The sequence below is a fragment of the Podarcis raffonei genome, chromosome 8 (assembly GCF_027172205.1).
Source record: "Podarcis raffonei isolate rPodRaf1 chromosome 8, rPodRaf1.pri, whole genome shotgun sequence".
Lineage (NCBI taxonomy): Eukaryota > Metazoa > Chordata > Lepidosauria > Squamata > Lacertidae > Podarcis > Podarcis raffonei.
Window position 1 is genome coordinate 28,893,898 of NC_070609.1, and position 26,434 is coordinate 28,920,331.

At 45.4% G+C, this 26,434-nt stretch overlaps 1 protein-coding gene across 3 annotated transcripts; it reads right to left on the bottom strand.

Annotated features, from left to right (window-relative positions):
- Positions 1-661: 661 nt before the first annotated feature.
- On the bottom strand, positions 662-26,215 carry CAP1 (cyclase associated actin cytoskeleton regulatory protein 1). Of its 3 annotated transcripts, none has more exons than XM_053398826.1 (13): positions 26,096-26,215; positions 13,787-13,908; positions 13,232-13,332; positions 12,060-12,137; positions 10,138-10,281; positions 9,228-9,313; positions 8,546-8,651; positions 8,254-8,440; positions 5,560-5,750; positions 4,936-5,059; positions 4,373-4,455; positions 3,265-3,408; positions 662-2,094 (listed from the first exon to the last, which is right to left on the bottom strand). In XM_053398826.1, exons 2-13 carry the CDS (start codon positions 13,896-13,898, stop codon positions 2,011-2,013), a joined length of 1,440 nt encoding a protein of 479 aa, XP_053254801.1. In that variant the 5' UTR covers positions 13,899-13,908; positions 26,096-26,215; the 3' UTR covers positions 662-2,010. The 3 variants fall into 3 exon arrangements, with proteins under 3 accessions (XP_053254801.1, XP_053254803.1, XP_053254802.1); XM_053398828.1 differs by having other exon boundaries at positions 26,180-26,200; XM_053398827.1 differs by having other exon boundaries at positions 26,047-26,151.
- Between the last annotated feature and the right edge of the window lie 219 nt (positions 26,216-26,434).

A 26,434-nucleotide genomic window follows, 5' to 3' on the forward strand; every position in this document is an offset into this window, starting at 1 on the left:
CAGAGGCTGGATGATGAAGCAATGCTGCATCTTCCAAGTTGCAGTCTACATGCGAGTCTGGCAAACTTGCAGCCCTTCACTTGTTGCTGGATTACATGTGCTACACCATCCCTGATCGCTAGCTCTGCTTGCTAGGACTGATGGAAGGAAGTTGGGTAGCCAACAGTTTCCCCACCCATTATATACTATGTTGGGTTATGCATACAGTACTCTCTCCTGCCCTTTATGTGTTGCTCCCCTCTTCCATTCTTTTAAATTCCAGAATCCCTTCATTTGAAACGTCTGAATTATTTCACTACAATCCCTTGGTGAGTGGAGAGATGGCTTTTTGGACTTGGGGGCTGACGTAGGGAGGCTGTCGGGCTAGTTCAAGACCTTCCTGCCAACACAACAGATGTCAGTGGCCTCTGTGGTAACAGCTTTTAACAAAGCCAGGAAACATTTCCATGAATGCATTTGCCCACCACTACCGCTAGCCACAATGAAATTCTGAGTGAAGCCACAGCAGGCTCTGAGAGACTAGTGTGAAAACACTCCCAAGGACTCCTCAGACAATCTTAAGCTGGAAATGTTGCTGAAAGAGAGCAGCATTGAGTCTGAAGCTGTAAACTGAGATTTGCAGCTTTTCTGGACGAAGCGGAGCTTAGGAAGGACCACCATGTTAAGGAGCAACTTGGCATTAACTTTATTCTATCTTCAGTATAATTTTAAGTACATAAGAAAGGTTTTATTTCCACAAGCCTCGGGAGAGAAATACAAGTCACAGGACAGTTTCAAAATAAAAAGAAATTGCATATCTTTTGTTAAGTTTCATTTTAGTGGGGGGGGGGAATCATTAATGTGGCAAAGAGGGAAATAAGATATGCATATGCTATCCAAAAACACTTATGATTCTGGTGCGCAGGCAACTCCCTTTGGTGGGTCAGTACAGTACCATGCCTTTGGTCTCGGCGCAAGCACTGCAGTGCCATGCTAACACACACACACTGGCCTTCCGGTGGAGAAGAAGCTGAGCAACAGAGAGAAGGACAGCCAGAGAGTTTTCCAGACTCCACAGGGTAAATAAGCTCAGATGGAGGATTGGAATGAACTTGTGCTTACAAATAATTAAATACTGGACCTGGAATGAAGAAGACTCATCCCTCCCTAAAAAAGAGAGAGAGAGATGGGCTCCAAGGAAAAACCTGTCCTGGAAAGCCTGGACAATGCTCAGTTGCTCAGAAGAGGGACCCTTTGGGCATAATTTTCCCTTTAAAGGAGGGCTTGAATGGAAGTGGTGAGCAGCAGTTTTCTAGCCGCTGGACAGACTCCCGGAAGGGGCGAGTGGGGAGCCTGTCCCATGGTAGTCTTGTGGCACCTGTAACTGAGAGGTCTCCCCCAACATCATGGCACAACACAGAATTTTACACTGAGCACGTAAGGGGAAAAATGGGGAGGTGGGGGAGGAATGCTATACATGCACCAGTCCTTCAGCTTTTGGTCCAGCAAAGCCATTCCTGGAATCTTTGAACAGCCCCAATTAGATTAAACAGAATGAAGTCAACTCCCTTGTACTTCCCCCAACCCACACCTTCCAGATACACTGTCACACACACATATCACTGGGGACTCTATACCCTGATAACTCACTTTACTCCAAGAGGAACCGTCTTCCTTTGCTTAAAATGAAAGGGGAAGAGAAAAACCTCTAGAACCAAGTCCTTGAGATACTGGCTCCAGGGAGCACAAAAAGAAAGGCCAGACAGAAGTTGATTGGTGATGCGGGTTTGCCTGACCAAGGGGAAACGCCACACTTTCCTGCTGATCAATTGATAGAAGCAAATGATTCTGCCACCCTACCCCAAATCCTAGCCTGAGGTATTTTCAGTGAAGGCAGGTAGGCAAGTCTCTCGGGGAGAAGACAGAAGCAGATTGAGAGCGGAAAAGGTACAGGAAAATCTATAAATCATCCCAAAAAAAGCAGATTTGTCCCACAGCAGTGGTGGGGCGAATGTCGAGCGCCAGGTCAACTTATCCAGCTATCTCCGTGACAGTGGTGACTAACTTCTGCCCGTTCCACTGTGTCTTGAATTGTTCTGGGATTGGGAACTCATTCTAGGGGGAAACAAAATATTGGAGTCAGTAACATTTACATGGAAGTGACTTGCAGAGACGTACAGCTTTCAAAGCCCCTGTGTGCTCTCTGTCTTTTAGTACAGCTACACCTCTAACACAAAAGCTTACTGCCATCACAGGGAGAGCCTTGCTGGATCTGATCAAAGGCCCATTTAGCTCAGCATCCTGCTTTTCAAGAGCGGCCAGCAGGATGCTTCTTGGAAGCCCACAAGCAAGGTACTAATCTGCCTGGCTGCTCCCCTCCCCCTCAATAACTGGCATTCGGGGACAACGCTGTCTTGAATGCAGACCTTCCACTTACATATCTTGTCTAAATGAGCTGCATGCCAGGGGTGGAGACATGAGAAAACTGCAGAGGCGCCTAATTCAGCAACAAACCTATTAACATCCCATTCAATATATCAACTTAAAAAACAGAGCAAGTACCAAATTAAGCCAGGTCTGGGAATCTACAGCCTCAGGGGCTAATTAGATCTGGCACAGGTGCAATTTTGGCCTCCAAAGCCATGTCCCCCTACCACATACCTGACTTCAAATGCGATGTCAAGTAGATGCAGCTGCCAAAGCACAACTGGGGCCCTTAAAGTATACTCTAGGATGCCTGGTGGGATCTGCAATGCAGCCAGCCACCCACCCATCCAAGAGGAGCATGAAGTTGGCACTAATCAGCAGTAGCTTGGCTGGGCTTGGAATCTTTGTAGTGGGGCTTGCCATGCTACAGAGAAGAAACTATTCATCTGACACAGTGATACCAGGTTATGACAGGTGGGCAGGGCCCGTTCCACCTGTCAAAGTAGCATGCTGAGGGTGAGGGAATGCAGGATTCAGCCTGTCAGATGGATCCAGTTCTCCACCCCAATATTAAGCTCCTTAGAGCTTTGCTTCTTGATTCATGCTCCTTAATCCTAAAAGTGTGGTGCAGATGTACACTGATCCCAACCAGTGAAAGCCTGCCTCCCTTATTAAAGCCTGGGCTTCTGAAAGGCAGCTAAAATCATTTTGGCAACACAGCTCTTCAGCCTGGTGATTTTTGACCACGAGCTATCCCAAGACGGCTTCTTCCCAATGTCAGCAACAACCACCATCCACAGCAAAGTGGCTTTCTCCCAGCATCTGATTTCTACGCCAAGTAACCAGAAAGAAACTTACAAAATCACCACTGTCTGTAGGAACGAGGACGTTCATCTCTGAGGACTTGGCACTGACAATCTCACATTCTAATGAGTTCTTGCTCAGGTAGACGTGACAACCGTCTGTCTTGTTGATGGAAATGGTTGGCACTTTACCCAACACCTAGCAAGAAAGGCAAGGATGTTAGACATGGCTAGAGCAACTACCACCCTACAAGTCTGAAAGAAACACAGGAGTTCACTTCTCCTTGTTCTGAAAACATCATTATCAATACTCTTTATATGTACTCTTTATAATATCATATATAAATAATACATCAATGAAGACAATGGATCCATCAATAACACATTCAATTATCAATAAATCATAAAACAGTAGTGTGGTGAATCTTATGAACGAGGGAAACAAAATTCAATATGTTCTCTTTTCAAGCTCTGAGTGGCTTGTACTTCAAGTGCCACTTGCTCTCAATGTGAACCTGGCCTGGATGCAACATCATCTTTGGAGGTACCCTTTTTTGTCTCATTCCCAAGATGGCAGGACCCAGTAACCCAAGACTGGGGTTTCCACAGGATGCAATTGCCCTTCCTTGGAACACCCTCCATGGAGAGGCCTGCCCAGTGCTAACTTTGTTATATTTTCAGCACCAGTTGAATACCTTTTATTCGTCCATACCTTTTAAAGCTATGTTTAATCCTATAGGTTGCCATTTTAAAACATTTATCCTAGCTGTTAGTATTCTGTCCTTTGCCATTTTTAATGCAATGATAATTGTTGTACAGGCAACGCCCTCCCCCATTTAAATGGGACTTACGTTCCAAGGTACTGCACAGTTAAGTGAAATCGCAATTGAAAAAGCTGGCAAACACGCCGTTCCACCCCTTTCTGTGACGTTTTTGGGCCACTTCTGGGTTCGGAGCAATGTGTGTGCGCGTAAGGGTTGAGGAGCAAGATGGGCTTCTAATTCTGTTAGGGAATCTGAAGACCCTGAATCCCCCCTCAAAGACTACTTCTTCTTGTTCATCTGTTTAAGAGTTCCGGCTCTTCAAAAGAGGCAAGGCAGAGTGAGGACCATTACGAGGTTAAGGGAAAACAAAACTGGGTGGGGGCGAGGGAGTGCAATTACCTGAACTTGGATATCCCGACTGTTGATGATCTCAACAATGCCCACCACATCATCAAACACCAGACCTAGCTTCTTGCAGTTATCTACAAAATAGAGGAAAAGAAAACAGAAAGGACCATTAAGGGCCTTTTCCAGAGTGGCTGAAGAATATTTCAGCAAGTCCTGATTTAGCTACCCATCCATTGGGTGCTCCAAGGTAAGTCACAACAACAGCACTCTTCATTTGCAGTGCAAGGGTAATTTTTGGGAAAGTGATAAACTAGGGAGGGAAACCCCATGGGGTTTGGCTGCACACACCAGTTCCCCACTTATTATCAGGAAGACACTTGTGATGAACCCTATTTGACTGAGCAGGATTTAACTCCCCGCTTTTCAGCTGATGTACTTGGGAGGCATGGGGTGTTAAATCCTGCAGGGAACTGGTGCATGAAGCCAACAGTGAATTGAATCAGAGAATCACACCCACCTCCCTTGGAGTGGCATGAGCTGATTGGTGGGCAGGAGTTGTTGGTTTCTTCTTTTTTTAAAGCCTCCTGCCCCAGCCCCAGCTGATAAGAACCTACCCAGTGTGATGGAGTTGATCTTCCCCTTGATATGGAGTGTACTGTTCATGCACTTGTAGACGTAGGCCACCTGCTTCAGCTCTGTGTCGCTGATCACCAAGTTGGAGGCATTTTCTTGGTTCTCCTAAAGAGAAAGGGGGGAAACAAATGCCGCTCATTCCAGCCCCTTCCCTCCTCGGATACGCGTATGACCTGCAGATGTGCCTGATGGACAGCAAAGAGCCAGCGTCTCCTTACAAGACTCTCTTATTCAGGTCAGGTATGGGGAACCTCTGGCCGCCAAGACTCCAATTCTCATCACTGGCCATGCTAGCTAGGGCTGCTGCAAGCTGGAGTCCAACACCCAGAGGACAAAGTTTCCCTCCGTCCTTCTTTTAATTTATTAAAACAAAGACTAAAGGTGCTGCTTGAATTAACTGGACGGCAGACTTTAATAAGTACTCTTAAGAACTGCAGATGACGCGCCTCTTCTAAGATGCTGCCTGCTTCAAAATGCATGCATAATCTAAATGAAAAATACAATTCAGATTTTTCCACCTTCTCATATGAAATCGCAAGTTATCCGTGGCAGCGGGGAGTCTTTTGCGTGGGACCCTTGCAACGCCCCAGCCCCTCGGAACTCACCACTCTCCATTTCTTGCCTTCCAGCTCCAGCACAGGAGGCTCCTTCTTTGCAGGCAGTTTTTGGGAGGCGCTGACAGGACAGGCTGGCTTCGGGGCCATGAAAGGCTTTGGTCCCGTCCGCATAGGACCGCCTGGGTTCTTCAGCGCTGGGTTCTTGTGGGTCTTCATCTCGTCCGACACGTGCTTCAGGCCTAAGAGGGAAATTGCCATTAACGTCCACTTTGAAGATGCCACCAGCTTTAAGAGCCGCCCCTCAGCCATGGCCAGCAGCTCCTCTTCCCCACCCAGGCGCTTCCATTCTTGTGGCAGCTTTGCAGTGGGGGAGCATCGCAGTGCAGCTCCTTCCCACACCACTTATCAGCAGCCCCAGGCACAAGCCTTTCCCACGCTTGAGTCACCCTTTCTAAAGCTTCAGTACATCTGACATTACCCCCAAGCAGAGCTTCTCTGCCGCTTCTCTACCACAAGGGCAATGTCAGAGCCAGGCCCAAAGAGCCGCTTCTTACGAACCAAGAACTTCCCTCTGAAACCACCACAGCCTGCATCAGACCACCAGCCATTTGTGCCTTGTAGACAAATTTAGTTCCCATTTCTAGCTTGACACCAATTGGTTGGCTTCAGTGCTGCTTTTACTCAAAAAGCTCAAAATGAATTTCAGCATGAAAGTATAGAAACCAGGGTTTATAACACCAATGTAATGTAATTAAAACAAAACAAATTCAAAGTAAAATTGCTATAAGCCTCAGGAAAAAATCCACTACTACAAACATATTGTAATGTGTCATATGCTGCTTTCCCCAAAAAACTGTGTCACTAGGGATGTCATTTTCAATAAAGAGCCCCACAAACCAGGGTCCATAACCAAGATGGTCTAGTTCTGCCCATTCTTCTCTCTCTGGCTAGCTGAAGGGCTTTCAGCAGTTGTCTGGATCTATAAGAATGGAAAGCTTCTTGGCCTCCATCCGTTGCCCCGCTATAGCATCAAGTCCTTAATTCTTAGAGACTTTTGTTACTAAACAGCAGGCACAGGCACTGCAGCCTGTGTGGAGTAGTAGCGAGTGGAGGGCTGGACTCTTGACCAGGCAGTCCTGGGTTCAAATGCCCTCTTGGCCAAGGTGTTTTCCTCTTGTCTAACTGACACTCAGCCTAACCTACCCCACAGGGCTCTTCCAAAGATAAAAAAGGATGATACACACTGGATTTAGAGGAAGGAATGGGTACAAGTTTTAACCACGTTAAAAACCATCCCACCCTAGGAAGGAAATCTCTCGCTCCCATCTGCTGCTGATCTAGACAGCCAGTAAAAGGGCTATGGAAGAGTGAAACAACTCATCACATTTTTAAGGTTTAAAGCTGGTTACAATACATGCAGAGCATGCCTGAAATTTTATCCTTAACAAAGCAGTCTTTCCTCAGCTTACATGAAAACAGAGACTCAGTGCTCCTAGTGGTATGTGATGCGAGATGTCCCTTTCTCCCCTCCCCTTATTTTTGCTTCTGTCACTGGCAGTCCTATGATTGGTGTTGCGCTTAAAATGATCCAATAAAATAGCTTTAAAAGCAGGTTCACGTTCTTGACGGTTCAGCAGGCACCCCATTTGCATCCAGAAGCCAAAAGCAGTGGCTTCCAGAGCCACAGGGAGATCTCTGCATTGGCTTACTGCATTGCAGTATGTGCAATTTACACACAGCACTGTCCTCCATGCATGCCCTCGCCCACAACTACCTGCAATCTAATTGGTTTCACTTGGTGAAAAGAAAAAAAAAGAGGAATTAATTGGCTTAAGGAAGAATATACTGGAGATCAGAGATTAGCTTCAACTATTTGTACAGGTCACCATACAGTGCTAGAAGATTCCAAAAATTAAACTCCATCGATTCCCCAGAAAGGCAGTATAAAAGCTTTCCTCACTATATTTGGGTTTCTTGAACCATAGGATACATAAAATTAAATCTTCTGCATATCATCAACCCTCACCAAGCCCAGCATTGGAGTAATAATAATAATATTTATTTATTTATTTATACCCTGCCCATCTGGCTGGGTTTCCCTTTCCACTGGGTTTCCCTCTTGGCCACTGCAATTCCCAGGGTGCAGATTTCTCCCATCTTCACTAACCACAAAGGTATTTTATGGACCCACTTTGCTACCTCTACTCCTTATTCAAAACAGTCAGGTTGCTTTCTCCAAGGAAAGGACATTCTCAAAATTCATGTTTTGCACACTGAAGTTGAGTGGCCTGTTTAGCAAGCAAAACTGGTTTAGGGAATTATGACCCAAGGGGTTTTTTGTGGGGAGGGGGAATTCCTCAAGGGGGCGTCATGAATCAGAATGCAGGAAACTGGAATCGAGACACAACAGAACATTCTGTACACTCAATACATCAAAACACACTAGCAGAATTAGCCATGCATTTCTGCTGCGTCAGTGAAAAGCTATGCAAATTCACTTTTAAGAACAGCTTGTAAAAACCAAGATGACCAAGAAATCCTCTAGGGCCATCTGCAACAAGACCATGGGTACAAATGCATCTGTATGGTTCAAAAGATGGGACTATGCTGGACCTTGTCCCCAGATACTGGAGCAAAAGGACCCCTGCAGATCACAAAGGCTTTGTGTAGAAGGGTTGCAATTTGTATCCCAAGTGAGTTTGCTTAAGAGCACTTGCCATTCCATTAACTAATTTCACCTACCGGAAGTGATAGCCTCTCCCTGGTTGATCTGGGCAAAAAGTGCGGAACGGGTTGCAGGGTCATCTGAGCCAGAATTTGTTGAGGTGGGAGCTGGAGGGGGTGGAGGGCCAGGTGGCGGGGGTGGGGGGCCACCAGGAGAAGGAGCTGCTGCTCGGGATCCATTTCCTGAATCAGTTAGAACAGGTCCCTGGAAAAGGGGATTGGGACAGGAACAGAAAACAGAGAAATGTCAAGAATAATAAATGCAAGAGTTCTGTGGTGCCTTGAAGATTAGCGTTCAGCCTGTACTCACCGTTTTGCTCCAGGTCAGCCCAGTGGTGTGATACTCCTTAATGTACGCCTGCAGCTCTGTCCAGATACTCAGATAAGCTTTCACCCAGTCCACATGCTTCTTATCTCTAGGAGAAAGAGGAGCCAGGCAAACTAATTGGTTTAGGTAAGGGGGGATATTTGAAACTCCACTTGCAACAGGAGCCATAGATTTCCTACCCTCCTGCTTTGCAGATGGAACTTTTCACCAACTGACTATTCAGAGCTTTCTGGGAATGAAACCCTGCACTGCCCCCCGCCACTACTCAGGTTCCCTCATTTTCTACGCAGTCATAGCGCCATCTCTCTCCCTGCTCTTCTGTATGGTTTCATTAACAGCATTCCAAAACTTTGCATCTCAGTAGTCCTATTCACAGTAACTCCACACCCTTGCATTCTCATTTTCCATGAACTGTCTTCATTTCTTAGCATTCCCTTTTAAAAGTGGAGCCCGCCTTGAGTGGCTGAGTTTAAGAACATGCCACTCCCATTCCAAAAATGGTTAGCCACCTCCTGCTGCTAGGAATCTGAGGGAGATGAGTGATTTTTTTAAACTAAGTGACGCAAACATTGGAAGGTGATCCAATGCCGCCTCCTCTCAAAATCCTCTGCTGCCGGCAGCAGCCCATGGCTCCCCATCCCCCCAAGAGGCAAGCAACACTTACACATCTTTGTATTCCTTGAGGATCCGGTTGCTATAAAACATGGCGGCATCAGTCATTTCCTTCACGTAAGGGCCTGGTTTGGGAGCCTATGAGAAGACAGTGCGTCATTAGAAAGTAAAAGTTCTCACATTTCACCCAGAAGCTTTCAAAACCTACCAGAGTTATTTGGAAGCTGACCCTCTGAGTGAAATGGTTTAAGGACCAGAAGTCAAGCTTGCCAGGAGGTAGTGGACAGAGACGCCATCCCCAAACCCAGATAACAGAGGCAAGGCTGGAAGTGCAGTTTGAAATCTTAAAACTGCATCTGGATGAGAGAAAATTAGGTGACAAGGACCAAGTAATCTCTCAGGAAATACAAAAAGAAACCAGAAGCTTATGGGCACAAAACCAACTTATTGTTAGTTCCATATCATTTTAATGGCAATGACTTTCCCCTAATTCAAGGGTGGGGAACCTGTACTCCATCACCTCGAGGCCACAACTACCTTTGTCCGCAATCTCTGGCTATGCTGGCTGGGAATCCAACAGTATCTAGTGCACCTCAAGAATCCTTGGAAGTGTAGTCTGGAGGGATTGTTGAAGCTTCTGTTAAGAAAGCCCTGCCAAATCATACAAAACTACAACTCCCAGGTTTCCCTGGGGAAAGTGAATGACTCTTCGACCAGATTGACACTACCAACTAAAACTGCCCATGTGAGAATGGTACCATCAGGGGGGAAATCATGCTATCTGTGCAATATTTTCCTCCTAGCATGTGTCCATGTACAGAAATTGAGAAGGGCTATATTTTAAAAACAAAGCTACAGACATAAGAGCAGCTTAAGGAGCTTCAGGGAGGCCTGCTGGCCCTTTGAGTACCAGAACCGCAGAACAAATTTTGACAGAAAAGCACCAGTTCCTGAGCCCTTACCATGGCGACCCAGCCTAATGCAGGGATGCTCTCACTAACGGTTGAGAGGTGATTGAAGAGTTTGCTGCCACGGTTCTTCTCCCGGAAGTTCTGGACCACCTGGATCTTCTCGGATATTGGCTTCAGCACAGATGAGAAGTTGTTCTGCAACAACAAAATTACAGAAGATAAGCCGAGCAAGGTGTGAACTGCTCTGCCGTCATTTAGATTGCCTGCCCCGTCAGTGGACAGATTTGCACATAAAGCTAAGTCAGGGTTTCTTTGATAATCCAAACCCTGCCCAGCAACCTAATTATGGCTTGTTTAGTGTCAAACCATAAGCTGAACCATGGTTTACTGTTGACCTATGAACCTTGGTTAGCTTTTTAGCTATGGCTTGGCATTCTGTGTAAAACTGGCACCCTTCCTTAAGCATGGTTCCACCCCAAACGCTCACAAAGCTACAAAGGCACAAGGCAAGAGCAGCTGGGGAACAAATCCTGCTTGTAAAAAACAAGTCATAGCTAAATCATGACTTACGTTATAGTGTTGTGCTAACCAGGCCAGTGACAGTATTATCCATGTATTAAAGATGCTGGGAGAAAGATGATCCTAATCTTCGTCAAAGGTGCTCAAGATAGTGTATAGAGTCCCCACCCCCCATTTTAACCTCACAGTAACTCTGCAAGGCTGGTTCACACCAAAGAGAATGAATGGCCTAAAGTCACCCAGCATATTTCACAAGTGGTTTTCTTGGGGATGGGGGAGGCATGTACACCACCTTGAGCTCCTTGGAGGAAAAGCAAAATATAAATGAAATAAATACATTTACCTACCGCCTTTGTCAAAGCAATCAAGCATTTTTTGTAATTCAAAATGGCAAGACACAAGAGGAAAATTGAGCAAGGAAGGAAGAGGAAAATAAGCAAGTGCCAGGTAGCAATTGTTTCACTGTGATATAAGTTACTTGACTGATCCATAGTAGGCAGTTCTGGGGAAGGAGGAACAAAGTAGCAGATAGGCAGGTTCTGTATATCATGTAGTCAAGCAAGAAAGGAGGGTACCACTTTCCTACCAAACCCTAATTCCTTCTCCTGGACAGGAAGGTGTTATGGGATAATCCTACCAATGTACACAACTGGTATGTTGGATTCACTCAAAATTTATAGATGTTGGTTTCCCGGAAAATGAGTCCTTGTCTTGGAACAGGCACTTGCAATGCCCCAGCACCCATGAAGCCATGCCATGCTGCCTGCAAATGGTCTCACTGTGTCCTGCCATCTGGAGGTCCTGCAACTTTCTTCCTATCCCTGAGGTGTCTGATCTGTGGTCCTCTGTATCTTGTTAGATTCAAACTCCCATCAGCCCAAGCAAACAAGGGAGCCAGTAGTCAAGGACAATGGGAGTTCTAGTCCACCAATATCAGGAAGGACACAGGCCAGCCATCCTTGCCCTATGCAAATTAAGGGGATGGGGTAGAAAGCTTTATTACCAAAAATGTCTACTGGGAGAGGGTAGCCCACTCCCTGACAGTAAAGGAGTTTTTGGCAGTAGCAGACTCTTTCCACCTCACCAGCCACTGTGTGTGTGTGTGTGTGTGTGTGTGTGTGTGTCTGTGTCTGTGTGTGTGTGTGTGTCTTTTTCCTCCCATGCAAGTCAATGGAGCAATTTTTGTATTGGGAAGGAGCTGTGTGTGAGAGAGAAAAAACAGAAAATACAGAGCATGCACCACAAAGTGGGGGTGCTTCGAAAATGTGGTGACTGACCACACCCCCACAGCTGACCATGCCCACAACCCTTTTCAACAATCCCTGGCTAAAAGCAGCTGGGAATCCCCACTCAGAAGACCACTTTTTATATCCTTTGGAAAAAGGAATCTAGTTTCCAGCTGGACCTGCCCTTGAGCTTCACTGCTGAAATACAAGGGGTTTCCCCAGACTTACCGCTGTGGGTTGCTGGCACTGAGATGCTGTCACCAGGAGAGCCCTCTCTGTCATCAACCCTGCATGGACCATGTCAGCCTTGGAGGAGAAGAGGATACCAAGAGGCAAAAGGGGGAAAAGGTGTGCATGAATTAGTTGCATATATATTGCTAATGGGGTGGTAATATACTGACAAAAAGAGCACCAGCTGTATCCAATGAGGACTGTGCTGCACATGTGATGGTCAGTTTCATATTAAGAGCCAAAAGCTCTGAAGTATCAACTGCAGCAGCTTCACAGTAAGACCGACTTTCTTCTGTATGAGTTTGGGACGCCTGGAATATGGATAAGAGTGTGCATTTTCTAGTTCCCTCCCTATACTGTATACTTGATACTCCAAAATCACTCTTCCATAACGCCAATCAATTTGATCAGCCCCCGTTTATTCAGGCAGTTTTATTACTTTGTTTTAATCTTCTTCCAAGTGTGTAGAGTGGGGCACATGTCTCCCTCTATCTCAACCCGGTTCATCCTTAGCACATCAGAGAGAATGTGATTGCCCAAAGTCAACCCATGTGTTTCATGGCAAGGGGGATATTTCAACCCAAGTCTTTGTGATCCTAGTTCAACACTGTAGCCAGTGCAACTTTTCCAGAAAGAGAGGTGCCGGAACTCACCATGAACACCTCTCTTGTTCTCTTATAATGGCAATGGTGCCCACCTGAGAGGTGCCAGAACTGAGTTCCAGTGAGTTCCAGGTGGAAAAAAGCCCTGACTGTAGCCACCTGTTGGATGAACTGCCCTTTTAACAGCTGCTGGTATTGGTTGTTTACGGAGAAGTAAGAGTGATTTGGGGCATTGCTGGTGTTTTTAAATAGACTGACAATTTGTAGACTTTTGTTAGAGCCATTGTAGCCTGTGGTGTGAACGTAACTCTCCTTGTGCACTACAGTCTCTGGCAAAAAATACTTGCATGGTTTTGAGACACTGCCAAAAATAACTCCCTGCAAATGTGTACACATAGACTATGGGGGGATGGATGGGCAAACCACAGATAAAACATTTACTGCACCACTTCCAACTCTCGGGGGGGGGGGGCGCAGATGGAACATTAGCCAGCTACTTTCCAAACCTAAATTTTGAGTGCAGCAAGCAAATGTTCTCCCCAAATAGGAAGGAAGCCTGAGCCTTACGTGTTTTTGGACATCACCGCCAATTTCTCTGCTGATCTTCATGTATTCAGCTACTGGACCCGCCAAGAGTGTGTCAAAAGCCTGTACATACTCAGCTATGTCTGTAGAGGAATGCAAGCAAGTCAATCATGAGAACCGAGAGACAGCAGATGGATTTGGTTTGAAACATTTGCAAGTCATGTTTTGCAGTAAGCATCTGTCCTCCACTCCAGCCCCTCCTTTCCCAGCCGCAATGCACAAAACTTTGGCAGAGCACTCTAGGTTTATTAAAATCCTTGCCTGTTAGCACCCAAGTCTTGGCTCTAATTAGATTTTTCACTTTTAAAAGGAAGCAGCTGGACTCTAAGTAAAATGCCAGTATCATTGCTGACACCAGAGTAATGTGACGCCAACGTTTAGCTGCTGAGGGTTGACAATTAGGGAAATTCACTTCCTCTTCCTTGCATATCCCAATCTGGTTTACAGAAAGTCAGCTGCATGCACTGACTTTCCTACTAAGTGGGAGAAGTTAAAGTAATTCATCCTGAATACACTGGTCAAGTCAGGGCCTCTCACCTTTGGAAAGGCCATCTCCACAGCCGCCCTGCGTGCCAGGGCCATGGGACATCATCTCCAAGCGGCCTACAGCTCTCTCCAATCGCTCCACAAGACCGTGCAGCTCTGTCATCTCTCAGCACCTGCAAAGTTAGACCATACATTTAGAGGAAAGCTTGACGGAGCCAATATTAATATAGATTTAATCAAAGGGCAATCTTGTACCAATCTCAGACTGAAGTGAAGAAATGGCAATTGAAGACTATTTACTTACTCTTGCTTACCATAGAATCATAGAGTTGGAAGAGATGGAAGAGACCACAAGGGCCATCGAGTCCAACCCCCTGCCAAGCAGGAAACACCATCAGAGCACTCCTGACATATGGTTGTCAAGCCTCTGCTTAAAGACCTCCAAAGAAGGAGACTCCACCACATTCCTTGGCAGCAAATTCCACTGTCAAACAGCTCTTACTGTCAGGAAGTTCTTCCTAATGTTTAGGTGGAATCTTCTTTCTTGTAGTTTGGATCCATTGCTCCGTGTCCGCTTCTCTGGAGCAGCAGAAAACAACCTTTCTCCCTCCTCTATGTGACATCCTTTTATATATTTGAACATGGCTATCATATCACCCCTTAACCTCCTCTTCTCCAGGCTAAACATGCCCAGCTCCCTTAGCCGTTCCTCATAAGGCATCGTTTCCAGGCCTTTGACCATTTTGGTTGCCCTCCTCTGGACACGTTCCAGTTTGTCAGTGTCCTTCTTGAACTGTGGTGCCCAGAACTGGACACAGTACTCCAGGTGAGGTCTGACCAGAGCAGAATACAGTGGCACTATTACTTCCCTTGATCTAGATGCTATACTCCTATTGATGCAGCCCAGAATTGCACTGGCTTTTTAAGCTGCCGCGTCACACTGTTGGCTCATGTCAAGTTTGTGGTCCACCAAGACTCCACCGTACCTTTTTTGGGAACAACTCCCTGCTGAAAACAAACAAGGTCCTGGCCAGAAGCTCTGGGTCCACCACCCAACAATTGTAAACAAAGATAACTTCCCATTTTACCTTTTTTGGTGCACTTATTTAATTGCAGGTGCTACACTGTAACTAGTGCCCCCAAATGAGTACAGTATTCTGTTCCAAAAGATCCTGATCCTGAAAACACAGCAGCCTGTCTCTGACCAAGTCATACTCAGAATAGTCCCCCGGAAATCATGACTAACTTGAGTCCATTCATTTTAATGGGTCAACTCCAAGCATGACTCAGTATCAAAGAATCATAGAATTTTAAAGTTGGAGAGGACCAAGAGGGTTGTCTAGTGCAACCCCTTGCAAGGAAAGAATCGCTTTGCCCAACATGGTGCTCAAACCCACTGAGATTAAGAGTCTCATGCTCTACTGACTGAGCTATCTCACAGGCTCTGAGTTGTAGTTGAGTTGTGTGTGCACTGACACTACAGGGGTAAGGTACGCATGTATTTTAATGAGCCCTGGACACTGCATGTGTGTCACAACACCTACATTATCAGGAGCTGTGCAACAGGCAGACACACAATTCTCTGACCTCCAACAGCCACTGGCTATCTTGGTTGAAATATCACAGCCAAGCTGTGCTTTTGTGCCCTCTAGTATGGAAAAAGGGCTCAAGGTGAGCCTAGGCCATGGGCCTGGGCTGGTGATAGCAATACAGACTCAAGGCTACAATGAGCACAAGACCACCCCAAGTTTCATCTAGAGCAGGATATGGTCTAGATTCAGGATATGATGTGAAGGCACGAGGCCACCACCTTGCTGAGGTTAAGCAGGCCTGGTCGGTCAGTGCCTGTATGGGTGTCCATCTGGAAACCACATGAATGCCACCCTGGGTCCCATGACAGAAGATGGATGGGATATAAATGGGAAGAAAAGTAATGCAGCAGCCTGTTTCTGGATGCGGACAGCCTGATCCTTTCAAGACCCCTGCAGAGCCTGAAAGCAACAGCCCTTGCACCTGATATTCAGAGGTACCCTACCTCTGGATGTCCCCATTTAGCTACCCAAGCTAACAGCCAAAGGCAAACCTGTCCTCAATGAACTTCCCCAATCCATTTCTAAGGGGCATCTAAATGCCCACCACATTATGAAACAGTTCCCATAAGTTTATTATGCGTCAAGTGAAATAGCTTTTTGTCTTCCCTATTAGATTCTCTCTTCTCCTTGGCTTCCAGGTAATGAGGCACTTTTATCAAAACTAGTACTCTCCAGATGTGTTTGACTACAAATCCCATGCTGACGAGGCCTAAGAGTTGTGGTCTGAAACGTGTGGAGAGCACCTGGTTGGCAAAGGGCGAGTTAGACAGTCACAGAGTGCTTTCAAACCCACATAAGAGGTAAGCAACCCAAGCTTCCTCGCTCTTCTCATCTAAATGTACAGTACAGGATCTGTTTAGAGCCAAGAGGAGGGAGGGCAGGCCTAAATGAGTATCATAGAGAAACCTAACACTTCTGGCAAATCCTAAGGGCTTGTCAAGGGTTGCAGTAGCTCCTCTCTTCTCCAATCAATAGAGGGACAGGGTCATAAAGCTTACCTGAGGCAGACACTATTTTAAAGCAATCACAAAACCATCGAAACCACCCAGTCCCAACCATGGCAGACAAATTAGCATAGGAGGCCTACTACATGGGCCAAGACAAGCCAGCTGCCCAAGATAATGAACAATGGCATCCCTGTTCATGCTTTTGCACAGGACCTTGTTTTCCAAGAAATGCCGAAGGAGAATGGATTTTGGCACGCGAGTTTTGCTAGCTGCCTCCTGTTACAGGAGCACAAAGTCTGTCTGTAGCCTTCTAAATGGGAGACCATTTCAAGCTTGCCTCCCTCCCTCCCTAGCGTGATGGGAAAGCCTGGAGGAACTGGCAGCTACTTTTTTTTAATCGCTTAGGTCATTTGCACAATGAATCACAGCCATCATTTGGAGCATGAATCACCACCCCAGGCCAAGAGCAGAATTCCCTTATATGCCTTAAGAGCTCAGAACGAAGCTAGGCAACGTTTCACTTTGCAACCACTGGCTGTGGCGCAGGACATAAAGGAGGGGGAAACACTTGCTCAGCTATACTCCAGGCTTCTTTGCACCTTAAATTCCAGGCGGATGCAATTAGCTGTACAGCAACTTTGCAGTGTGTCTGTGCAGTACTCATGGGGGTTGTGCAGCTGCCCTTTCAGTGTCCAGTCAAGACACCCAAGCAAAGCGTGGAGAAGCCAGCAGCTTAACAAAAGAGTGTCTGCGGTTAGGGATGACCCATATTTCACAGCAGCTGTCAGTGGAGCAGTTTGTGCTGTGCTGCAGTCCATAACTGCCATGGGAAGCGACAGAGGCAGGGCCAACAGAGCACAGCAAACAAACAAACAGTATGTCAATTATGACTAGAAAGCCTGGAAACTTAACCGTGGTTTATATCAATATTGTATTTCTGTTTGCAAGTTCTGCTGAAAGAGAGAGAAAAGAAAAATTGTTTTACGCACACTCACGACTCAGATACTTTTAAGAATCATCAAAAGACCCACTAAAGACACAACTGAAGTCCGATGCAATGTTATTCTTCTCCCCACACACGTTGGCCTCAAAAAAGAGGAAGAGGACAGCTTCCTTCCTGGAACAGACTGCTCTTCTTGACTTCCCCTTTACAGAGGGGCAATAGCGGCTCCTCAAAGGCTCCATCTCACCCCCTCCCCTTCAATTAGATCTCGTTTGCATGCAACCCCGACACTTGTTCACACAGCAGAGGGCAAGCTGCCTCTCAGAGTGCAAGAATGAACAGAGACATACCTCTTTGACATCAACAAATTCAACAGATCACTGTTGTTGAGGGAGGAGTCAGAAGATTAAAGGTGGAATGTGAAGTAGCACCAAGGAGGTTGCTCCATTAGTACAAACATTTCTGTTTGCCTGATAGAATGATCTCCCCTCTCCTCCCCAGGAGCTGTTCTAGGTGGTTTTCCTAATGCCTCTCCTCAAACAGACCTGGTGGGGGAAAACCCTACTGCACTAGTGGAAATCCTTGCACTGACTTCCACTAGCGTACTGGGTTGAATCCAGACCCAAGTACCCTTCCAGATTTTCCATCCAAACTTACTGGACACTAGGATAGAAACCACAGTCCATTCTACCCAGCAGAAGGAACCCAATTAAGTGCTTTCTAAAGAGGGGTGAAGGTGGAGGAACAGTTTTACTCTGATTTGTTCAGAACTTTGGCAGCTGAGCACTCCTGGGAGATGTGCCACAGCTCAGTGGTAGAGCAGCTGCTTTGCTTGCAGAAAGTTGCAGGTCCAATTCCCAGCACCTCCAGAAATTGGTGAGAGAGACTCCTGTCTGAAACGCCAGTAAGCCACTACCACTCAGTGGAGACAAGTACTTGGTCAGATACAACCATGGCCTGAGCTAAGCCTGGAACTGCCACCACACACACATCTCAGATGCTGGAAGGAGAGTCAGATGTTTTTTGAAGTTGGAAAACAACTGCAAAGCAGTTCTGACTTGTGTGTAGCTGCTTACAGCTGCCCACATCTGGAAATGATGCAACCTATATGCATAGTAGCTTCTCTTTTATGTAAAGAGCTGTAGGACTTTTCTGACAACTCTGCTCACAACTCAGTAGCTTTTATATGGGCCTGGCCAGATATTCATACTAGCTTACCTATGCTTGGATGGCCTCAAAGAGGCAAAGAACCAACTTACTAGAAAACAGGCCTTCTATCCTGTTTACCCAAACGCAATCCGGAGGTACCATGAATGGATCTTTAAAAGCCCATGCCAGCAGTGATAGGATCTCAGACCCATTCATACTCCTTCTGGAGACATACACACACAAACATTTTACTCCACTTTATGATGATAACCCATCTAACAAAACGTGGGACCTTCCACTGCTTCTTCTGCTTTATGCTAGACTACTTTCAGTGACGGAATTGCAAGCTGTCATGCAAGTCCAACTCAAACTCTGCATCAAGAAATCACGGAAAATGGGAGTTACAGCCCAGCAACACCAGGCTCCCCACCACTACTCTATAGCATCATCATCAGAAAGGCAGGATATGTGCTTCCATCTGCTGAATTATATGGTTAAAGTTGAGAGCAGCCAATTCTAAAGCAGCTGTAAATGGGTCAACATGAACAGTCATCTTGTCCACAGCCAGACATCAACAGGTTGATGTTAAGTGCTGGACTTGAACTGGGGAGACCCAGATTTGACCCCCTATTCAGCCCCTAAGTTCACTGCATAACCTGTGCCAATCATTTGATCCCAGAATTACTTACTTGTGCAAGTGCTGGAAGGATGAAATGGGGCAACTCCAAATAAACTTACTCGAAACAAAGGGTCAGGCTTGCAAAAAAGCCTGATCTGGTTTGCCTGTGGTAAGTCGGCCACAGAAGTTCCTAAAATTGATTCTTTTAGGCCACAAGCATCTAAATTAGGTTATGTGTGGGTGGGCAGTCTAGTAAGATTTTCATAGGCCAGTACCTTGTCAGCTTCAGTAGGTGAAAGCTTTTTTGCTCGACCATAAACTTTAATGCAGTGGTCAATCTGTTTGCGAGGCTGCGCAGAATACAGAATACAGATGTAAGTCACACGAGGCCAACCTAGCTGTAACCGGCCCATCCATTACACTAAGATTTATGACACAGACCCTTAAAAATTTCCAGTCTAACAACCACAGGCTAAATCTCCTTCATTCCTAGTTTTTCCATTTCATGAATAATTCTATAAAAGAATGCAGAAAGGGGGTGGAGTGGGATTAGGGTAATAATTGGTTCTGTTTCTTTGTGTGCATCCATTTGAAGAGAGTACGAAAATCAAAATGCAGCTGAACATCTTTGCTACAGGCCTTTCTCTGCGCTGTCTGAATATGCTGAGACTTTCTAGACATTTCAATAGAAGAATTTGTTTGTAAGTGATTAATGGTTAATGGAACAGACAGAGGTGCCGTTCTGCTGCATTCCATATGGGTCTGATCGGATTAGAGCCCCATTACCCTCTCTCTGATTGCATTTCAGATATAGGGATTACTTGCTCCTTGAAAGCTTAGAAGCAGAGTGGCTTCTAACCCAGAGGAATTTGACAAGCTGTTGCAGGTCTGTCTGCGGTGGAACATGAGGCCTCCTTGAAGTGGACCACTAAGAAAATAAGTTCCTGATCACCAAGAAGCTAATGCCTACCTCCAGAATGTCAGACTTCCCTAGTTCTGCCTTGTGGTCTTCCAAGAGATTTTGCAACATGCAGACCAAACATATCTGAAGCCAGTTCTCAAACTACAACTCTTGGAAATATTTATATTCTTGGAATTGTTTATAAAGGCATTGGTCCTGGACTCAGTTTAACTGCTAGTGATACATGCTCTTGTAGAAAGATGAATTCATAGAAGCACATATCCAAGCATCTCTACATGAAATTTAGGAAAAGCATGGATACTGAAAGTCAGCATTAAGGAAACAAACAATGGTTAAAATGCCAAGGGTACAAAAAGAAACCATGTTTTCCGAGGGCATCTATAGGAAGTCCAGTGAGACCTGCAAACAGAAAGCCATGGAAAATACCTAAGCTGTGGTTTTGTCAGCGCACACGCAACAATGATTAGCCAATGCAAACTATGGTTTGCAAACACACTCCAAAGCATGTAATATAGTTGTTAACCTCTAAACTGCCAAAGGACTGTTTTTACTTCAAAGCATGGTTTCATGCCCAAATTTGTGGCTAGCCCTTAATTACTGAAACTTTAGATATTGAGACCCACTGCTAACAGAAAACAAGCCACATTAAAAATCATGACTGCATATGGATCAAGTGGTTCAACATATCATTCATATCTGGTTTTATTCTACCGTATTATGTCTCTTCACTGTAACAGAGTAATTATTTCAACCCCTACATCTACTGCCTTGAGTGTGGTTTGAACTATGGAACGATGGCATACAAATAAAATTATGTGTGTATGTATGTAAAAGGTAAAGGTAAAGGACCCCTGGAAGGACTTCGGCCTTTGAATGCTTTTGTTGCAACAAGTGCTGTAGCTCAAACTGGTATAGTAATGTTGCCTTCAAGAACTTTAGTATGTGCAGTGGGAGGTGGGGTAGTGGAGAATAAAGCCAACTGGATTCGGTTTTTCTGTCACAGCATAGTTTTTAAGAAGACACACTTTAAAATCTTCCAAGCTGCATTGCTTTATATCGCAAGTGTGTAATTGATGCATGCAAAAGATGCTCACTAGTATTCCATATCTTAAGATCAGATGAGAATTCATTACCATTCCAAAACACAAATGCAACGACTACACTCCTCTTCTCCCAAGTATAAATTCTTGACATGGGGCCTCACGCACCTTGCCCAACCCTACAGCTTGCCTTGCTTCCGTTATCAACCGCATAAGCAAAAACCAGCAGACATGCTTTGTTCCAGAAAGAGAAACTAAACCACATTTTATTGCCAAAGCCATGCTAGGCAGTGAACAGCAACAGTGGAGAAACAAAAGGAGTGTAACACGAAGCCAATATGCAGAAAGAGGGCACCACCCCTGAATTGCATTAATGCACCTAACTTGAGTACTCTTTTCCCATTTGTGCCAAAGCCATATGTTTACTAGAGCTGGCAGCAGGATTCAGAGTCATGCTAGCCGATACTTGCAGGAAGTCTGAAATGCCCACTGAACACATTTCACATCAGAATGCATCTAAAATTCCCCGGAGCAAATCCTGTTGACCTGACAATCGCATGAGCAAATCTCATTTATTTACCTTCATGGGTATATATGGTGCTATACAGAGCAATGTTTATTTACAAAGTAAGAAACTTCTCTGTCCCCAGTAGTCTGCAGTCAAAAAGTTTGCAATGGGAGAGAAAGAGAGATTCCTGTAATGTGGGATGTTCTGAGCATGTATGGTTTTGCAGGCACAGACTTTGTTCCAGCTGCAAATACTTAGCCTTAGTTTCAGTTGGGGATAAGTGTGTTGGCCATTTCTTTCTAAAGACAACATACTATAGTTATTAATGTAGATATCTGTCACTCAAGCAGTTAAGTAAGAGTCAATATTCACACAGTCATTCGTTCCTAATCCTTTGTAGATAAAATCATTAAAAACCCTTGAGAGAGTCAAGGGTCCAGGGAAAAAGAAGGGTCTTACAGATTTGAAGAGCAAGATGGTGGGATGTACCCTTTTGTAGGAGAAAGCCATTTAGCTTCCAAAACGTTCGACAACCGAGGCATGGTTTCCGACTGGCTGCAACAGCTTCCTGCACTCAAGCGGAAGCCGCATCGGATGTTTGGCTTCCGAAAAACGTTTGAAAACTGGAGCATTTATTTCTGGGGTTTTGGCATCCGGGAGCTGAAACGTTCCAAAACGGAGCCTTTCAGGAACCAAGGTTTGACTGTATAAGGAGCAGCAAGAAAATGGCCAGATTTCAAGGAGGCGTTGGCAGGAAAAGTTCCTAGCAAACTGAGGTCACAGAATTTTACCAGAGATGCACAAATGAGTCACCAATACTTGTATTTTTTTTACCGCACTTGTACTGCATCCCTTCTCCAAAGAAGTCAGCATATCATACAGAAGTCTCTCTCATTTTATTCCAACAACCCTGCAAAGTACGCCAGTCTGAGACATAATAATGAGCACAGGATCATCCAGTGAGCTTCATGCTTATTTTTACATTTCTATCATGCAAAATCAGTGTATATAATTATAAGCTCTTGCTGGGCCTGCAAGATTAAACACAATTTTTTACATACAGGTTACCAGACCAGTCAAGAGAATCTTGCAAGCAAGTTTCGATATGAAACATTTCTGTTACTCTAGAAAGTCTGATGTTTCTTACAGTTTAGGAAAGCGTTGTGCAGATGCACCTGCCTGAGAAGGGAGCGCCAATGAGATGGTGCCACTACAGGAAGGGCCCATGGTGTGGCCGCCATCTTCTGTACTTAAGCCAAAGAAGAGGATTAAGCAAACCCTCAGGCTCTCTCATTATGCAGCAGGACAACTAAACCCAGGCTTTTCCAGTCCAAAGTTCAATTCACACTCCTCTAAACAACTCCTTTGAAGAGAGAGCCCAAATCCACCAACAGCAAAACCTTCCATTCCAACACATTACAAGAGCCTTTGACTGAACGAATTACAGGCTGCTACCAAATATTAATTCAGGAAGTTGTCATAAAGCAATCTGGGTCTATGTCCTGCCTTAATGGAGGACATCTGTAAGTAAATCTCTTTACATTAAACTAAGTTTGGTAGATAAGTGCACCTGGGAATCATTATTTCTTCTCATACAACTATGCAACTGGTTTTCACTTGGCTCTGTTATGTCTAGTTAAGAACCAGAAACAAACAGTACTAGCTTCCTCCTCTCTCACTCTCACATTTGTGCTTACCCTTGGAAGCATGCATCTCACGCAACTGATGACTCAGTGGAGGAGGATCCTTGGCCAAGAGTTCCTGACTAACTGGGAAACACAGCAGTTGGGAAGCAAAGTGTCTCTAGTGCCAGCGTGCTGCAGAGAAATGGGCAGAAGTCTGCAGCTTCCTTAGACCACAGGGCAAAGGCTTCTATTTTACAATGTCAGAGATCTTCTGAAGCTTGAATTGAGGACACTAAATATGCATCTGCTGGCATGTAGCCCCTGCCCCAAAGGGAGGGGGAGGCAATTCAATAGCAATTACATTTAGCATAGCTGCCCTGCTGAATTAGACCAAGGGTCGGCTAATCCATCATTTTGTTTCATCAAACCACATGCCTCTGGGAAGTTGAAAAGCAATGTATGGAGATATCTCCCCCTCTTTATCCCCAGTTCCTGATATCCAAGTGCACAACTTCTGAGCCAACCAGTCCCAAATATCTAAGCTAGTGGCCACCACCCTATCATGAATTCCGTAAGTTAAATATGCTTTTGTGTTTGTCCAGAGCCTACAGCCAGCCAGACAAATTTATACCTGCATTGTTTTTTTAGATTAGGTTATAACATTTTAAAAACAGGTGTTAAAAAGTTAAAGCCCATGACTACGAGGAGAATAGGGTAGGGCCAGTTAAAAATTATTTTATCTCAGGCATCAAAGACCAGGGCAAATAGGCACACCTTCAGCATACCATGGAAACTACATTGTGAAGGTGCAACTGACAGCTTAAAGTCAGCTTATGCCTAGCCACCATTAATAAGACAAGATACTGACTCCCAATTCAATCCCCAAGCTCCTCCTACCAAGATAAAACCTTACTCCAATTCGCACTATGCCTCCAAAACCAACCCAAATCTTTCATGGAACCAAAATACACTTTTGTATTCCACCACTCATCTGCAAACCACCGCCTCCTGTTATTTTCATGCCCAGCTAGCTCTCTCATCCATCACCTTTTCAATTCACAACATGACAGACAAGATACCCAGAAGAATTATTTATGTTTACTGTAGCCTATCCACAACTGGTTGGCAGTTGGTTATGTAGTATAAATTAATTCCTGCTGTAAATCTGCTTCCTTCTTTCAGGATCAGGCACAGCAAACCATTTTATAGCTCCTTTTAACCCCCAATACAGTTACAAACCTTCCCACCGTAACTAGTATATGGGCTCCTAACCTGAATTCCAGCTATACTATAATTTCGTTGCTATAAGTAATTTCGTTGTCCCCGAGAGGGGGTAATGACAATAAAGATATTATTATTATATTATTATTATTATTATTATTATAATACTCTTTCCATCAGAAGGTGCTTTTCAGACAGTATATAGACCTCTCTTTTCAGAATCACACACACGAAAGCATACTTCCTACTACTAATAATTAATATTGCACACTCTTCACTGTAAGGTCCAAGGGTGGGTTACGTCTAAAAAGATAACACAGTACAATAAAACAAATAAAACAAACCTGCCCTTAAGTACGATACTATAAAACACAAGACACCAGATACAATGGGTTGAATTCAACATAGTGCTAAGGAGATTGTCTCTTTTTCCGCCCCCAACACGCTGTTCTAAGGTTCTCCCAACCCTCCTCTGCAGATATGAAGAGGGTGAAAAGGTGGGTTAGAGTTCCACGTTGGGCAAAAAATTCCTGCACTACAAGGGGTTGGACTAAACGACCCTTGTGGCTTCTTCTAACTCTACAATTCTATTATTCTATTAAAAAAAACAGAGTAGAAGTCAGGGGAGTCCTGTTGCACTAGAATAAACCACTGTGCTACTTTCCACTAGTGCAACAATTTAGTTGAATATGACATGCCAGACTACAAATAGGGGAACACTAACAATAAAAATTCAACTGCCAAAGGCAGAAAAGAGATATGCCCTCAATAACCGCCTACAGCTGTAAATAGGTAGTGTATGACACACTACTATAGAGAGGAAGTTGCAGTTTCGGGATCATTACAGAGAAGGGTCTCTGGTAGGCCATCACCCTCCTCACTGCCAAGGGTTCAGCCCGCCAAAATCAAACAGGATGTGTTGAAATTGAGCATCCTTACTCAACCTAGCACACACACACACACACACACACACACACACACACACAGAAACACTTCACTAGTCAATTTGTCATAATTGACTGTGGCTTGCTAAAGTTCTAAAGACAAATCAAAATGCACAATGCATACTAGAAAATAACTGCTGTTTCCACAGCTTTCAGAGGTTTTCAAATTCAAATATCCAGACCCTTTAACTCCTGGTGAAGCATTTAAATAAGTACCAAAAAAAATCCCCCCCAAACCTTACAAGGGTGACCAGACCTCCAGCTACTCAGAGCCAAATAATAGTCCTGAACAACTTAACAGCTCGCCTTGTCACCTTAGCCACTTGACACAGCAGTTCCTAAGGCTGTAATTCCCATGCGCTCCCGAGCGTTAAGCCCTCTCCACCCAACGCAACTTTCTCCGGAGTAAACACACACGACTGCAATGCAACTTAACAACATGCTCAAAATCCACCCTTACAATAGGCAAATACCAGAGATGACAGCGACCTGAATCCCAGGGTCGTTCCTCGCGAGGATAAACCTGACTGTCAAGCATGTGGCAGAAAAACGTCCCTTCCCCAGAAAATTAGCGCAATAATTGGGATTATTCTTGACTCCATCCATGCAAACCACTCTCCGCCCCTCCTCCCTGTCCCCGAAGTAGCACCTCAGACACTCGTTGCTTCAGCCTCCCCCCCCCAACCCTTTCAGACGTGCATGATACTGACCACTCAACCCCCGTCCCCTCCTTATCCTCCTCCCCAAACACCTCAGTCAAGTACAGGCTACCCTCGGGAGCCTCAGCCGCCGCTGCCTTACCTCGCTCAGCCACGCAGGGTGTGTCTCTCTCGCTCTCCCACCCACTCACCTCTGCCCAGCTCGCCTCTTCCCGGCTGCTCCACTTCCGCCTGGAGACGCCCAGTAACCCTACCCGCACCACTTCCGGCCTCACCGGAAATACGCTCGCGAGGGCTTGTCTGCAACTAGAAGAAGGCGCGAGAGACGGCCAGAGTGAAGGAGGGGGCGGGAGCGGGAGGAGGCGGGGAGAAGAGCAGCCACGCCTCTCTAGTTCGGGTCGGACTGGAGGGAGGCTGGCGATTGGACAAGGCGCGGTGAACGAAAAGGAGCGGGACAAGACATGGGGCGTGGCTTTCTGGATAGGGAGGTTCCCGCGAGGGAAGGGGCGGGCTTTGAAATTATGATGGAC

Bases quoted from the DNA above. Each gene is read 5' to 3' on its own strand.
- CAP1 (XM_053398826.1), bottom strand. From the start codon at position 13,898: ATGACAGAGCTGCACGGTCTTGTGGAGCGATTGGAGAGAGCTGTAGGC. The intron at 8,441-8,545 runs GTGAGTACAGGC...CCCCTTTTCCAG, and splicing joins GGCTGACCTGGAGCAAAACG to GGACCTGTTCTAACTGATTC. The intron at 3,409-4,372 runs GTAATTGCACTC...CTTTCTTGCTAG, and splicing joins GTCGGGATATCCAAGTTCAG to GTGTTGGGTAAAGTGCCAAC.